The 17,104-nt window shown below is 43.5% G+C and overlaps 1 protein-coding gene across 3 annotated transcripts in view; it reads left to right on the forward strand.

The window, feature by feature from the left end:
* ZCCHC7 (zinc finger CCHC-type containing 7) overlaps nt 1-17,104 on the forward strand; it is a 385,047-nt gene that overhangs the window by 249,596 nt on the left and 118,347 nt on the right. For 2 of the 3 annotated variants that reach the window (XM_063914646.1, XM_063914648.1), the window contains exon 6: nt 3,328-3,363. The exons of the other annotated variant lie outside the window; for it this stretch is intronic. In XM_063914646.1, coding sequence (XP_063770716.1) covers nt 3,328-3,363 — 36 coding nt within the window. The remainder of the gene's footprint in view (nt 1-3,327; nt 3,364-17,104) is intronic. 3 annotated transcript variants of the gene reach the window in all.

Consider the following 17,104-nt stretch of genomic DNA (forward strand, 5'->3'; position numbering starts at 1 on the left):
CCACCAACTTCCTCAATGTCAACTTCCTCCTCAGTCAGGAACGTCCGTAGTCCTGCAGGCCATGTCACTGTCAAGACTGAGGAGTCCACTCCTAACCGTGATTCCTCCGTAGGATCCTTGATTGGTACGCCTGCTGTTGCTGCCGCTGCTGTTGTTGCTGGGAGTCAGTGGTCATCCCAGAGGGGAAGTCGGAAGACCACTTGTACTACTTCCAGTAAGCAATTGACTGTCCAACAGTCCTTTGTGAGGAAGATTAAATATGACAGCAGTCATCCTTTTGCAAAGCGGATAACTGAGGCCTCGACAGCTATGTTGGTGTTAGAGGTGCGTCCGGTATCCACCATTAGTTCAGTGGGACTTAGAGAATTGATGGAGATAGTGTGTCCCCGGTATCAAATCCCATCTAGGTTCCACTTCTCTAGGCAGGCGATACTGAGAATGTACACAGACGTCAGAAAAAGAGTCACCAGTGTCCTACAAAATGCGGTTGTATCCAGTGTCCATTTAACCACAGACATGTGGACAAGTGGAACAGGGCAGACTCAGGACTATATGACTGTAACAGCCCACTGGGTAGATGTATTGCCTCCCGCAGCAACAACAACAGCAGCGGCACCAGTAGCAGCATCTCGCAAACGCCTACTCGTTCCTAGGCAGGCTACGCTATGTATCACCGCTTTCCATAAGAGGCACACAGCTGACAACCTCTTACGGAAACTGAGGAACATCATCGCATAATGGCTTACCCCAATTGGACTCTCCTGGGGATTTGTGATATCGGACAACGCCACCAATATTGTGCATGCATTACATGTCGGCAAGTTCCAGCACGTCCCATGTTTTGCACATACAATTAATTTGGTGGTGCAGATTTTTTTTTTTTTTATTACGGGTGTGCAGGAGATGCTGTCGGTGGCCCGAAAAATTGCGGGCCACTTTTGGCATTCTGCCACTGCGTGCCGAAGACTGGAGCGCCAGCAAACACTCCTGAACCTGCCCCGCCATCAACTGAAGCAAGAGGTGGTAACGAGGTGGAATTAAACACTCTATGTGTTTCAGAGGATGGAGGAGCAGCAAAAGGCCATTCAAGCCTACACATCCACCTACGATATAGGCAAATGCACCTTACTCAAGCGCAGTGGAGAATGATTTCCATCTTGTGCAAGGTTCTCCAACCCTTCGAACTTGCCACACGTGAAGTCAGTTCAGACCATGCCAGCTTAAGTCAGGTCATTCCCCTCATCAGGCTTTTGCAGAAGCAGCTAGATAAATTGAAGGAGGAGCTAAGATGGAGCGATTCCGCAAAGTATGTGGGACTTGTGGATGGAGCCCTTTATTCGCTTTGCCAGGATTCAAGGGTAGTCAATCTGTTGAAATCAGAGCACTACATTTTGGCCACCGTGCTCGATCCTAGGTTTAAAGCCTACGTTGTATCTCTCCAGCAGACACAAGTGTGCAGAGGTGCAAAGACCTGCTGGTTAGTAGATTGTCAACTCAAGCGGATAGTTACCCGTCAACAGCTCCTCCTTCAATTTTTCCCGCCACTGGGGCTGCAAGGAAAAGGATAACATTTCCTAGCCCACCCGCTGGCGGTGATGCAGGGCAGTCAGGAGCGATAGCTGACATCTGGCCCGGACTGAAGGACCTGCCAACGATTACTGACATGTCTACTGTCACTGCATATGATTCTGTCGTCATTGAAAGAATGGTGGAGGATTACATGAGCGACAGCATCCAAGTAGGCATGTCAGACAGTCCGTACGTATACTGGCAGGAAAAAGAGGCAATTTGGAGGCCCTTGCACAAACTGGCTTTATTTTACCTAAGTTGCCCCCCCTCCAGTTTGTACTCCGAAATAGTGTTTAGTGCAGCCGGTAACCTTGTCAGCTATCGGCGTAGGAGGTTACTTCCACTAAATGTGGAGAAGATGATGTTCATCAAAATTAATTATAAATTCCTCTGGGAAGACCTTTACCTGCAATTGCCTCCAGAAAGTACACAAGGACCTGTGATGGTGGATTCCAGTGGGGACGAATTAATACTCAGTGAGGAGGATGTACACATTGAAAGGTGTGAGGAATCGGAGGATGATGATGAGGTCGACATCTTGCCTCTGTAGAGCCAGTTTGTGCAAGGAGAGATTGATTGCTTCTTTTTTGGTGGGGGCCCAAACAAACTTTTTTTTAAGTGCCATCCTGTCTGACACTGCAGTGCCACTCCTAGATGGGCCAGGTGTTTGTGCTACACACTTGTGTCGCTTAGCTTAGTCATACAGCTACCTCATTTCACCTCTTTTTCTTTGCATCATGTGCTGTTTGTGGCCTATTTTTTAAATATGCCATCCTGTCTGTAACTGCAGTGCCACTCCTAGGTGGGCCAGGTGTTTGTGCCGCACACTTGTGTCACTTAGCTTAGTCATACAGCCACCTCGGTGCAACTTTTAGGCCTAAAAACAATATTGTGAGGTGTTCAGAATAGACTGGAAATGAGTGGGAATGAATGTTATTGAGGTTAATACCGTAGGAGCAAAATTACCCCCCAAATTCTGTGATTTTAGCTGTTTTTATGTTTTTTTTTCCAAAAATCATCCAGATCCAAAACACGAAAGGGTGGTTTTGGCAAAACCAAACCAAAACACGAAAGTGGAATTAGAACCAAAACACAAAACACGAAAAGTGCCCGCCGCACATCTCTAGTAATATGTTGCACCAGTCATGGTGCTGAACTCTGCCTTTTGACTTTTACCCAGATTAGCGCTTGAGCCGCACACACAAGATACATCTCATCCTCCATCATTCAGTGTACCCTTACATTGTACTTTGGTCACATTAGTGATGCGAATAAGATGCAAATTTTAAGAAAAAGCATTTGGGAACGCCTGGTGTGGCTAAGTTGCAAACTCCGTCTGACTATGTGGCGCAATTTGAGCAAAGGTGTATGGTGGACACCATCTGTATCGATTTCATAATTACTTTGCTGAATTGCATTGCTACCATGAATTGTTCTCTGTTTCACTCTTAAGTGACAGTAGGGCTTTTCTTTATTCTTAACATGCAACTAGCTGAAGAAGTAAGGGAAACATTCCCAGAAGTTCTGAGTAGGAAGAGGCTTTTCTGGCTTACTTACAATGAGCAGGGTGTGTTAAAGCAGTGTAAAATTCAATTAAACAGTGCAGCCAGGTTTTTTGAAGCTTAAATACAGACCCTTTCACTTAAGCTTCTTCTTTCCCTGTGACCGGCACAGCAGATGCTGTATTATGCCAAAACCAACAATCTGTAAAGCACCTTGTTTCATGCTGCTAACTGATCAATATTTTTTATATTCCAGGCTTGCCCAGAAATATGGAGGCAGTACCACCTAACTGTAAGTAGATCCACCTTGATTATTTTCTCTTACACTAAACTGTTTACTCTTCCGTGACGTGCAAGCACAGCAATGTAGTAGTGCCCTCAGCTGAAAAATAATCACAGACTGAAGACATTCTTTCTGGAATGAAATATGAAGTAGGAAGCTGGTCTCATGGTATACAGTCACTGCTTAGGCTTGGAAAATAAACTGAGAAATACTGATTAGTACAAATCCCTACAAGTTTTTTCTATCCAGCCACTCCACTTTGTTGACCTACTTTGTAGATTTATATGTGATTTGTTTTAATGACATTGTTTATGAGTAGGGCTTATGTATATTCATATCTTTACATAGATTCTGTACTTTTATCATTCATTTATAACGGATATTAATATAAGAGTTCTCAAGTTTGAGTGATGACACCACCATTAAGCTGGGAAAAACTTTTTTTTTTCTCCTTACAGAACACAACTATTACTAGAGAATTGAAGTCACAGTGCGTTATAGGGCTGCACAAATGTTATCCATAAATTGTGATGACCTACAGTATAAAACAAAGAAACTTGTAGTTTAATATAAAATTAGAGATATTAACACATGCTTGTACAAGACATGTTACTACACTCCACTTTTAAATCTGCTATGAGTTTACCCTTTTAACAGTGATTTGAACAAATGCCCAACAAGAATTTGTTTTTTTGCCTGAAGATATATGTAACATGCTTGTAGAATTACAAGTAGAAAAATATTTTCATGGAATGGTAGTGTACTATTTGCTGTGCTGCCACTCGTTCATACTTGTATCTGTATAAGAATACTTTGTTTTTTGAAATGTTTCTGTACTGTGAAAAGATTTTGTAAACTATATGGGGAGGTTGTATTCAGTTGCCGGTCAAGACATTTGCCCAGCCAAATCAGCGCGGCAATAGCTGCACTGTACAGCAGCCCAATCTCGCACAAAGGTATTCGTTGCCCCATAGGGTTGCAAACACTTTTGTGCAAATTTAGCATTCGGCTAGCCAGGCGTAGGGTGTGAGATGGGGTGCCGTTGGCTGCATTTAAACGCCGTGGCAAAAGCAATTTGCACTCTACGCCCGGAACTGAATTCCATTATATATGTGTCAGTGATCGCGCTGAGACCAAAAAAAAGTGGGTCCCAGGGACCCCTCACTTTTAAAAATTGGGGTCCTACTTGTCCTTTTCTGGGTCCCATTGGAATGAAGGTTTTAATTAGTCTTATTAATGATTCAAACATAAAAACACAAACTTGATTTGGACACTACAAAAGGGGTGCAAGGGGGAGGATGGGGTGACGATGCTGCTGGGCTGTGTAGCATACAGGACACCCCGCACTTTAGATGTAATTAGACATTTTGGTGACCTTGTGGCAGAAAGAGAATTGGTTCTCCCGCACTGAGACTGAAAACTGTGACAGTGCGCGCCGAAGGCGCGCTGGAATTTTTTAGGGGCGTAGCTTCGTGGGGAAGGGGCGTGGTCACATAATAGTACCAATTCACATTATTCCACACAGTAGTGCCGCTTATACACATTGCACCAGGTAGAACCTCCTATACACACTGAGCCAAGGAGAGCACGTTATTCACATTGCACCAGGTAGAGCACGTTATACACATTGCGCCACACATTGCACCAGGTAGAGCACGTTATACACATTGCGCCACACATTGCACCAGGTAGAGCACGTTATACACATTGCGCCACACATTGCACCAGGTAGAGCACGTTATACACATTGCGCCACACATTGCACCAGGTAGAGCACGTTATACGTATTGCGCCAGGTATAGCACGTTATTCACATTGCGCCAGGCAGAGCACATTATTCACATTGCGCCAGGCAGAGCACGTTATTCACATTGCGCCAGGTAGAGCACTTAACAATTATATGATTAAAAAACAGGACAACATTATTAAATAATACATTTTCTATATGTAATGGCTTTATGGTGCCGCTATAATAGAGCCCCAGACTGGATTTAGACACTACAAAAGTGTTGTGGGGGAGGGAGGGTGACAATGCTGCTGGGCTGTTATCATATCGGAAGTATGCATTCAGGATCCTGGCTGTCGGGATCCCAGCAGCCGTAATACCGATGCCGGAATCCTGACAGCAGCCACAATACCAACACTGGCATCCAGAGGTGATCAGGATCCCGGCAACGATATCCTGACAGTCAGGATCCTGAAGGGAAGTATGCACTGCCGCCACTGGTTTAGCGTGCAAGTGGGAAGGGGGGGGGGGGGGTTAGGATATGGTGTTGGGGAGGGTTAGGCTGCAGAGGGGGGGGGGGGGGGGGTATAGGTGTTAGGCACTAATGGGGTGGGTTGGGTTTAGGCTGCGGGAAACGGAGGGTTAGGGATGGGAGGTTAGGGTACCCTCTGCACTCGTCACTCTTGTCGGCTTTGCTGCGATCGGGATGCTGGTGTCGGTATACTAAATGCCAACATCCTGATGACGACTTCGGACACTTGGTACAACCACTGGATTTGAGTCATGCTGCCTGTAATTTATGTGCTGACTGATCAACTTCAGTGACACTCACTGTGCTGGCTGCCTTTACAGTAACCAGCGGCAACCAGCAGTAACCAACAGCAACCAGCAGTAACCAACAAAGGCAGACAGCACAGTGAGTGTCACTGAAGTTGATCAGTCAGCACATAAATTACAGGCAGCATGACTCGAATCCAGTGGTTGTATCAAGGGTCCTGTATGCTGCAGAGACCAGCAGCACTGTCACCCTCTCGCCTCACCCCCACTCCATACCACAAAAATGTTGCGTTTAACACCTGTTTGCAGGCGCCATGCAGCCCCCATCTCCGCCATCCCACCGATATGAACAGCCCCCCTGCCGCCACCGTAAGTCCAGCTCACCCCTCCGCACAGCAAGCACAGTCCCCGGTCACCGACGTTCAACATCCCCGCAGCACAGTGTGTAGCGCGCCGCAGAGCCGTCCTCACTGTCTGTCCGGCTCCCGTGAAGCTCCAGCGGGTGATCGGCGGGGGCGTCCTCACTCTGTCCGGCTCCGTGAAGCTCCAGCGGGTGATCGGCGGGGGGGGCGTCCTCACTCTGTCCGGCTCCGTGAAGCTCCAGCGGGTGATCGGCGGGGGGGGCGTCCTCACTCGGTCCGGCTCCCTTGAGGCTCCAGCGGGTGATCGGGGGGGGGGGGGGAGGCGGGCCGCACCGCCACAAGAGGACTTATAGAAGACCAGCTTCAGCGGAGCATCTTGCCCCCGGTGTGATGTGTGTGCGCGGTGTAGGGGGCGGGGCCTTCTGGGTGCATGCGGATAGAGAGATGCGGCGGCGATTGGATGAGGAGGCGCGGCGGTGATTGGATGGGAAGACAGAGTCTCCTATTGGTGCAGTGATACACAGCGCGTCCTATGGGACCCGCTCATTTTTTAAAACCGGGTACGTCTCTTCCTGTAGCGCGTAAAAACGCGCTATAGCGCGTATTTTGCGATCACTGTGTGTGATGGCAAATCCTTTGTTTTATTATCTTTTAAAAATAACTTTCTACTAGCTTGCATGGTTTCAAACAGAACTACAAACTTTTATTTTTATTTATTTATAAATATGAATAAAACAATTCACTTAGATTCAAATAGGACAGTACGCATATTGCTCAAAAAGGATATTTTTAATCTTGGCAAGTATATTGTTTTCCCCAAATAAATTATAATTATTGTTGTTTAATTATATTACACATGCACATTAATACATACCCTACTTGGTATTGGATTAAGTTTTTTAAATAGATTTTAAATTAATGAAATTATTTTTGCAGTGCATTTCTCAGATTATAGAGTTTTGTGTGAAGTTATTAAATCTGTATGTGGCTTTGCATAATATTCTCAGTTTCCAATCCACGTTGTCCTACTGGAAGATAGGATAATTTTATTCACCATTAAACTGTAAATAAGTTAATGCTACCTTTAACAACCTTATTTTGCAAAACAAACATCGTAGCATATGATATTAATGCTTGTAATAAACAAACTGACATGTGAATTGCCACAGTTTAACATGGTTTTTACAACCAAGAGAGACAGTGCCATCTGCAGCACTATAGAGGCATTATCTGGATTTCGCAGTTAGGAAACCAGTGTTCTCATAACTGTGGTGAAGTACTGGTCATCTGTTTATGAATTCTGATGAAGTCACCCAGTTGACACATATTGATTCACCGTGCAAGTGAGCTAGATGAACTGTTCTTAATGTGATGATGATCAATGAAATATTATACAGGTCATTTGTTTGCAGAGCGTGCATATTTGTTTAGAATTATGACCCATAATAGCAGTTAATAGTATAACACCACCAATAGAATGTTATTTATGTACATTAATGTGTTGAATTTTACTTTTCCAAAACTTAACGACATTTGATTTATTAATTAACAGCAGCTATGGACAACCGTACGTTTTAAGGAACAATTATTTTAAGTCTAAATATCTGTACAAATTATTTAATATAATACTTATTTTTAATTATTTACTTGTGTTTCTAACATCATAAGTGTTTTTATATAGATGAAGTATTTTTTTTTATTGCGCTTCTTCCGATATATAAACATTCGTTAACCTTGTTACCATTTAAGATTGTGCTCCTATCTTTTTAAACTATGTCTATGCATATGTATGTACGAACAATAAATTATTCATATATATGTGTGTATTAGTGCACTCTTCTAAACATTTTAAAATGAAGTCGCCTTTATCGCTATGCTGTGGTATGAAACTTATTTTTATTGTAATAGTAGTGTAACAGGGAATTTTAAAATAAACTTGAGAAGTGCATTTCTTTTCCCTGTAAGATATTGAGACAACAAGTGTGTAATTAAATTCTTGCACTTTTTATAGTTATCATTTTCAATATATCCGTTTAATTTTATACTTGAATATACTATTTATATTGAGCCACAAGTGCGTAACATACTTTACAGAACAATAATTACATAGAATGTATTGTCACTCTCATACACAGTGTACCAATTTATATATCTTTCTAAAAAATGAAGGACTGTGTATTTCCTACAATGTAGATTTTTTTTAAAATGTAAAATATAATATGTGAAACTCAGTCTCCCAAATGAAATAAAGCTTTTAAAGCTTTTTTTATGTAAGATAATACTAATGTTCCCAGTTGGATGGATTGAGCAAGCCTAATATTCCTCTGAAAGAATACATTTTGGAAATGGCTTCAAGGTTTAGTAAATACTCTGTTCAGAACGGATGAGGTTTTTGCTTAGTTGGTAATCTGTTTAGTATTTATTAAGACATTAGTCCAACTAAAAGTCAACAATAGTTGTAAAAAGTCCCAGTCATCCTTTGTCAATGAAATCACTTAGTTTCTAGGCATATTGACATTGCGGACACTTCCCTCCTCTTATTTCTTGTTACACATATGTGGTGACCACTTATTTCATGCATTTTACATATTATACAATTGGATGTGACAGGTGTAGCAGTATTTACCAGTTTTTACATTGCTGTTGGACAATCAATGCAAAGACCTTTGCTCAGAGTAAGCAGTAATGCAAAATGTTTCTTGGCCAGCATTGTCTTCTACTGAAGGCTGCCTTGGTCTTGATTCTCCAGCAGAGAGCACACTGCTCGCTCTTCGCTGGCCTTGGGAGGGAAGGGGATGGGGAGTTGTCTAACAATGGATGGATTAGGCTATGAAATCTCTGTACTGCTTCTAAAAATGTCTGCAATACCACAGTTAGGAAAAAACAATGGTTCCCTAATGCACACCGAGTGAAAAATATTACTACATAATAGTCAGATTATACGGAGATCTTGGTTTCGTATATCTGCAGATATAGGGTTAAGCCCCCAGGCCGATCGACAAGGCCTCTCCGTCACTGGGGGTCCCTAATACTAGGTATGGGTCCGGGGTGCAGGACCCCATAACGCCGGCACAGTTACAGTTACCAAATAAATCATTAGGTGGCGTTCAGCAATACAAATAATGGTTACATTGGCCCAAATATAGTTGTTGTTCTGATGTAACCTTATTTGCTGTGTTCACAGCATGTGACCTAAATGAGTGCTTATACTACATATACACTACATTATAGACCATTTCAAGGTGAAAAATCTGCCTTTGAAATTAATAGGCAAGTAGTAGTTTTTCCATTGCATGCTAATATGTTGCTGAATGAAGCAAAATGACTGGAAACTTGCCACTGAAGGCAATGGTTCAGGGATCAACAATATCACATTTTAATGATCAGTTCAGCAAAAGTGTATGCCCATAGGTCTGCATGCCCTTTTCAGAGGATTATAGGGACAGCCACTGAAGTCATCAGTTCAGACTAGTTCTGTGCCCTATGATTTGCAATCACTATACATCATATTATGTGTTATTTATGTTGTAGATCTGTTCTGTAAAACTATTTCTGCAAGAAACGGTTTTCACTTTGGCATCTTTCCTTCAATATATAATCTACAATTGGCACTGAAATAGTAATTACTAGCCCATAAATATATTAGATACAATACAACACCAGTGTAACAGTGACATTTAAAACAATAGGAATGATATTTAAAGGAGTATTAAATGTGTTTAAAATTGTATGACTTTTGTTGTGGTCTATAAATGTGGTATTATATTTTACAGTAACAATTCAAGTGATTGTTTGCAAATCACATAAGTCCAGTAATTTGTTTGCTAATATCTATGCATTACCTACGTACACACAATGCACAAGTCATTCTTTTGTTGCTGTTAAAGACAGTTTGTCATCTCAAATGACTGCTTATATAAATATATTCAAATGATTTACATTTTACACCATTTTACTTAATTGACATTCTTTTGTACGTGGAATATGTTTTACTTGGTCTCTTACTATAGTTTTTGTCCAGTTGTTTACAATTATGTAAATTTACAATAATTTTTTAAGGCGTTTTGCCATCTTTTAAAAGAATTTGAATAACCTGTATGTATTTTTTTTCTTTTTCATTTATCTATGTAACTAGTAATAATATTGAAACTTGTATCTTTAATATTAGTACAGGTATGACAATTTGTTGGCAACCCTAAACCTTATTTTTTTTGGCAAGAGTTTAAACATGACCGAATCTCTCGTTTTATTATACTTAGTTGCTTAACAGGCTATAGTATTTACTATTTTTGCATCACATGAAAAATTAAAATACACAATACAAACAATGTGCAAACATTTGCATGAAATGAAATTACTATTTGTAAATGTTAAGGCCTCATACGGTGGAAATTTTGTTCATACTTTGACTAGTGTTAATTTTCAGTGCCGTGTGTATTCGTTATCGCCTTTTCCTCAAAACAATGCTTTTCTATATTTTTTTAATCTAATTGGTGTTAGTCTATAAATAACAATCTAATTAGGGTGCATTTTATTAGTCAGTTTCAGTTTATTATTTTTATTAAGATCATTTTTAGAAATTGAGCAATGTACTTAAATGAATCTTTATACATTTCTTCCCGGAACTTGTATATAATTATTGTAGCCTTAGGACACTAGTATAATATCAGGTTTATTTATGTGGTTTAATGTTCAATGTAACGTTCTGTAAGTTTAAAGCACTAGAAGTTAATCTGAATAGGCAGTTGATAAGGAAGGGCTGTTGGTCCCTAGATGTATAATATCTGTAAGATCATATTCTCAGGATGTCTCTTGGTATCTGAGATTGCTACATGCACGAAGCCTGGCTTAGTCTGGGTATATACTGTGTATACGGTATCAGCAGCTCTACTATGCTTTACCCACAGATTATTTACCCTTATTTGTTTTGCTTTATATTACTATTCTTCATCTCTAATTTGTAGTTATATAAGCTTGAATGTCATGGGTCAAGATGTCAGCTGCATTAGCTATGTTAAATGCAGTTACCTTACTTTTTAATAATGATTTACTCTGCACAGAAGGCTTTTATTCTCTGCATATTGAATAATTGAGGGAGTAACTAACATCCTTAGGTACTAATGGTACAGCACCACAAGTGGGCAGCATAGTGTAGATAGTGTTTTAATACTTGATATCATCAAGTAATAACCTTTAAACTGAGCTTTTTAAGTTCTGTTGTTGAAAAATACTTTTGGGGCTTTTGATCACAAGGCCTCAGCTGGGGTAAAAATAAGTAATTATTGCATCTTAGTCTGAGGTTTGCTGATGACTGGTTTGGCAACCATTGGTTTATTTCAGACAAATTCAGAAGTCTATTAGGAAAAAAACAGATGCCCAACTGACTTTTCAAACAATTGAATATTACCCTTAGATTTATTTCTCTAAAGTAGTTGTCATGTATAACATTTTATAGAATCCTACAATATTGTAAATTAGTACTATATGAATGAAATACTTAAATAGTTGAATACAAGATGTATATTTTACTTAATTAAGTCTTCTCTACTTCTGAGATCCCTGTATTATCAGAATCTCGAAAAACAGCTGTATTATAAAAATATCACCAAAGTTTGCTTCCAGGAATGGATTGAGGAGGATTACTGCTACAGTGCAATGACACACCTTCAGCTTTATAGCAAAAGGGGCGTGGCATGAATGAATGGTTGTGTCTTTTAATTGTTACATAGATTCTCATAATGTAAAAAAATAAATAAGTTTAGATCCTACAAGTCTGATTGGCGATTAGGTTGTTGACTAAATGTCTAACTGTATAAAGTAATTTGGCCAGGCATCATAATTGTCTACATAATGTACACCCTTGACTAGACGCTGAGATGGAAAGATAACAAAGCAAAAAAAAAATATATATATATATATATATATATACAGTGGTCGAAGTGGGGCGGTATACGGCGGTATTGTATACCGCCACTTCTTCCACTGACCCGGAAATGAGCCCAGAAAGTGCAGCAGGAGGCAAGGGAAGTGGCCATCCTACTGCACATGGTGCTCCCCGTCCCTGCGCGGCGGCCGGCGGCTATGTAGAGCGCTGTATTAGCTCACCACTGCCAGCCGCCCGCGTACGCCGCTCACCATCCGCCCGCTGCTCACCAGCCCGCCGCCGGCCCCGCTCACCAGCCGCCCGGCGCCAACTCACTGCTGCCAGCAACAAATAAGGTAATGTTCCCCTGCTGTCACCTCTCTCCCTGCTGTCCCTGTCATCACCCTCCCTGTCGTCACCCTCCCTGTCGTCACTCTCCCTGTCGTCACAGTCGTCTCTCACTGTCGTCACTCTCCCTGTCGTCACTGTCGTCACTTTCCCTCTGTCATCACTTTCCCTGTCGTCACTCTCCCTCTGTCGTCACTCTCTCCCTGTCGTCACTCTCCCTCTGTCGTCACTCTCTCCTTGTCGTCACTCTCTCCTTGTCGTCACTCTCTCCTTGTCGTCACTCTCTCTCTGTCGTCACTCTCTCTCTGTCGTCACTGTCTCTCTCTGTCGTCACTGTCTCTCTCTGTCGTCACTGTCTCTCTCTGTCGTCACTGTCTCTCTCTGTCGTCACGGTCTCTCTCTGTCGTCACGGTCTCTCTCTGTCGTCACTGTCTCTCTCTGTCGTCACGGTCTCTCTCTGTCGTCACGGTCTCTCTCTGTCGTCACGGTCTCTCTCTGTCGTCACTGTCTCTCTGTCGTCACTCTCCCTGTCGTCACTCTCCCTGTTGTCACTGTTGTCACTCTCTCCCTGTCGTCACTCTCTCCCTGTCGTCAATCGTCACTCTCACTGTCGTCACTCTGCCTGTCGTCACTCTGCCTGTCGTCACTCTGCCTGTCGTCACTCTGCCTGTCACTCTCCCTGTCGTCACTCTCTCTGCCGTCACTCTCTCTCCCCCTGCCTCTCTCCCTGTCGTCACTGTCTTTCCCTGTCGTCACTGTCTTTCCCTGTCGTCACTGTCTTTCCCTGTCGTCACTGTCTTTCCCTGTCGTCACTGTCTTTCCCTGTCGTCACTGTCTTTCCCTGTCGTCACTGTCTTTCCCTGTCGTCACTGTCTTTCCCTGTCGTCACTGTCTTTCCCTGTCGTCACTGTCTTTCCCTGTCGTCACTGTCTTTCCCTGTCGTCACTGTCTTTCCCTGTCTGTCACTGTCGTCACTGTCTTTCCCTGTCTGTCACTGTCTTTCCCTGTCTTTCCCTGTCTGTCACTGTCTTTCCCTGTCTGTCACTGTCTTTCCCTATCTTTCCCTGTCTTTCCCTGTCTTTCCCTGTCGTCTCTCTCTCTTTGTCGTCACTGTCTCTCACTGTCGTCACTCACTGTCGTCACTCACTGTCGTCACTCACTGTCGTCACTCACTGTCGTCACTCACTGTCGTCACTCACTGTCGTCACTCACTGTCGTCACTCACTGTCGTCACTCCCCCTGTCGTCACTCTCCCTGTCGTCACTCTCCCTGTCGTCACTCTCCCTCCCCCTGTCGTCGCTCTCTCTCCCCCTGTCGCTCCCCCTGCCTCTCGCCCTGTCGTCACTGTCTCGCCCTGTCGTCACTGTCTCTCCCTGTCGTCACTGTCTCTCTCTGTCGTCACTCTCTCCCTGTCGTCACTCTCTCCCTGTCGTCACTCTCTCCCTGTCGTCACTCTCTCCCTGTCGTCACTCTCTCCCTGTCGTCACTCTCTCCCTGTCGTCACTGTCGTGTCTCTCTCCCTGTCGTGTCTCTCTCCCTGTCGTCTCTCTCTCCCTGTCGTCTCTCTCTCCCTGTCGTCTCTCTCTCCCTGTCGTCTCTCTCTCCCTGTCGTCTCTCTTTCTCCCTGTCGTCTCTCTTTCTCCCCGTCTCTCTCTCTCTTTGTCGTCACTCTCTCTCTCTGTCGTCACTCTCTCTGTCGTCACTCTCCCTGTCGTCACTCTCCCTGTCGTCACTCTCTCCCCCCCCTGTTGTCACTCTCGTCACTCTCCCTGTTGTCCCTGTCGTCACTCTCTCCCTGTCGTCACTCTCTCCCTGTCACTCTCTCCCTGTCGTCACTCTCTCCCTGTCGTCTCTCTCCCTGTCGTCACTGTCGTCTCTCTCCCTGTCGTCTCTCTCCCTGTCGTCTCTCTCCCTGTCGTCACTCTCTCCCCGTCGTCACTCTCTCTCCCTGTCGTCACTGTCGTCTCTCCCTGTCGTCTCTCTCTCCCTGTCGTCACTGTCGTCTCTCCCTGTCGTCTCTCTCTCCCTGTCGTCACTGTCGTCTCTCTCTGTCGTCTCTCTCTCCCTGTCGTCTCTCTCTCCCTGTCGTCACTGTCGTCTCTCCCCATCTCTCTCTCCCCATCTCTCTCTCCCCGGTCTCTCTCTCTCCCCGTCTCTCTCTTTGTCGTCACCGTCTCTCCCTGTCGTCACTCTCTCTCCCTGTCGTCACTCTCGTCACTCACTGTCGTCACTCTCACTGTCATCACTCTCTCCCCCCCCTGTCGTCACTCTCCCTGTCGTCACTCTCTCCCTGTCGTCACTCTCCCCCTGTATCTCCCCCTGTCGTCACTCTCTCCCCCTGTCGTCACTCTCTCCCCCTGTCTCTCCCCCTGTCGTCACTGTCTCTCTCTCCCTGTCATCACTGTCTCTCTATCCCTGTCGTCACTGTCTCTCTCCCCCTGTCGATTCTCTCTCCCTGTCGTCACTGTCTCTCTCTCCCTGTCGTCACTCTGGCTGTCCCTGCTGTCACAATTTCAGCTCATTCAGTGTGCTACAATGTGAATTTCGGCTCATTCAGTGTGCTACAAGGTGAATTTCGGCTCATTCAGTGTGCTACAATGTGAATTTCGGCTCACTCAGTGTGCTACAAGGTGAATTTCGGCTCATTCAGTGTGCTACAATGTGAATTTCGGCTCATTCAGTGTGCTACAAGGTGAATTTTGGCTCATTCAGTGTGCTATAATGTGAATTTCGGCTCATTCAGTGTGCTACAAGGTGAATTTCGGCTCATTCAGTGTGCTACAAGGTGAATTTCGGCTCATTCAGTGTGCTACAAGGTGAATTTCGGCTCATTCAGTGTGTTACAAGGTGAATTTCGGCTCATTCAGTGTGCTACAAGGTGAATTTCGGCTCATTCAGTGTGCTACAAGGTGAATTTCGGCTCATTCAATGTGCTACAATGTGAATTTCGGCTCATTCAGTGTGCTACAAGGTGAATTTCGGCTCATTCAGTGTGCTACAGGGTGAATTTCGGCTCATTCAGTGTGCTATAACGTGAATTTCAGCTCATTCAGTGTGCTATAATGTGAAAAGGGCACCAGTACTAGATAGTATAAGGGGTTCTACTACATGGGACACGCCCCCTACTGGGTGACCACGCCCCTTTTTTGTGGCCACGCCCCAATTTCTGGAGCGCGCGCGCATAATTACATCCTTGACTTTTGCATACCCCCACTTCAAAATTTCCATTTCGCCCACTATATATATATATATATATATATATATATATATATATGTACGGGAAGTCCCACACTCTCACCCAACGCAGGTAACGACTGGTGTGCCAAATCAAAGTCTGATCCACTCAAAGGGTTAAACTCATAGTACAGTACAGTGTTTCTCCACATAACAGTGGAGAAAGATAGCACTCACCAGACTTGTTATATTAAGCGTAATAAAGTCATTTATTCAAAGAATACTTGGTTCCATGTAATCTTCATGTCAAAAACAAGGTATATATGGAAAGGGCTCACCAACGTTTCGGTCCTATATTCGGACCTTTCTCAAGGTATTTGCCAGTCAATCAAATGCACAATCAAGAATACAGCAACATCAGTGTCAGCATACTGTAAGAGCAGGAACCAGGATCTACCGTAGAATAAATGACTTTATTACGCTTAATATAACAAGTCTGGTGAGTGCTATCTTTCTCCACTGTTATGTGGAGAAACACTGTACTATATATATATATATATATATATATATATATATATATATATATATATATATATTCAAAACAATGGAGGCACTCAGACGAAAATAATGGACAACACCTTTGCCGGTACGCCAACGTTTCGGGGATCTCTCCCCTTTATCAAGACACCGTGTTTTGAATCTACATACTCATATGAGAGGTTGCGCACCGGACCCTGCTGTTCACAGACAAGCGTGAGTGCCAAGCATATTTTGCTTATATATATATATATATATATATATATATATATATAATTCAAGATGGTACGCTAAATAGTGAAGAGCACATTATCAACTCAACCATCTCGCAATGAAATGGATTATTCCTCATAGGTGAATTCAGATGGGGACCAAGTAGCATAATCAATTATGCTGATTACAACAGTTTTGACAGTGCTGCCCCCAAAAGGTTACAACATAGAAGATGAGTCAGCGTGTAACATACACACTAGTAGTGTGTTATATCCATGAAATAAATGTGTGTGTAGCAGTATGACAGCACTCAGTAAAAATAAAATTGACATGGTGGTGCAGGGTCCTGGAAATTGATACAGACACTCACTTTTGCAAAAGAAAAGAAAAATAGACCAGCACTCACGTTTTGATGATGAAAAGAAAAAAGAGGTTTATTCCTTACAGAAGAAACATCTGGACATGGTCCTAGTATTACAGCCCAACAGCCGTTTCAACTCTCCGTGGTTTTCGTCAGAGGCCCCTGACGAAAACCACGGAGAGTTGAAACGGCCGTCGGGCTGTAATACTAGGACCATGACCAGATGTTTCTTCTGTAAGGAATAAACCCTTTTTCTCTGACGTCCTAGTGGATGCTGGGACTTCCGTAAGGACCATGGGGAATAGCGGCTCCGCAGGAGACTGGGCACAAAAGTAAAAGCTTTAGACTAGCTGGTGTGCACTGGCTCCTCCCCCTATGACCCTCCTCCA

The sequence above is a fragment of the Pseudophryne corroboree genome, chromosome 1 (assembly GCF_028390025.1).
Source record: "Pseudophryne corroboree isolate aPseCor3 chromosome 1, aPseCor3.hap2, whole genome shotgun sequence".
Taxonomy (NCBI): Eukaryota; Metazoa; Chordata; class Amphibia; order Anura; family Myobatrachidae; genus Pseudophryne; species Pseudophryne corroboree.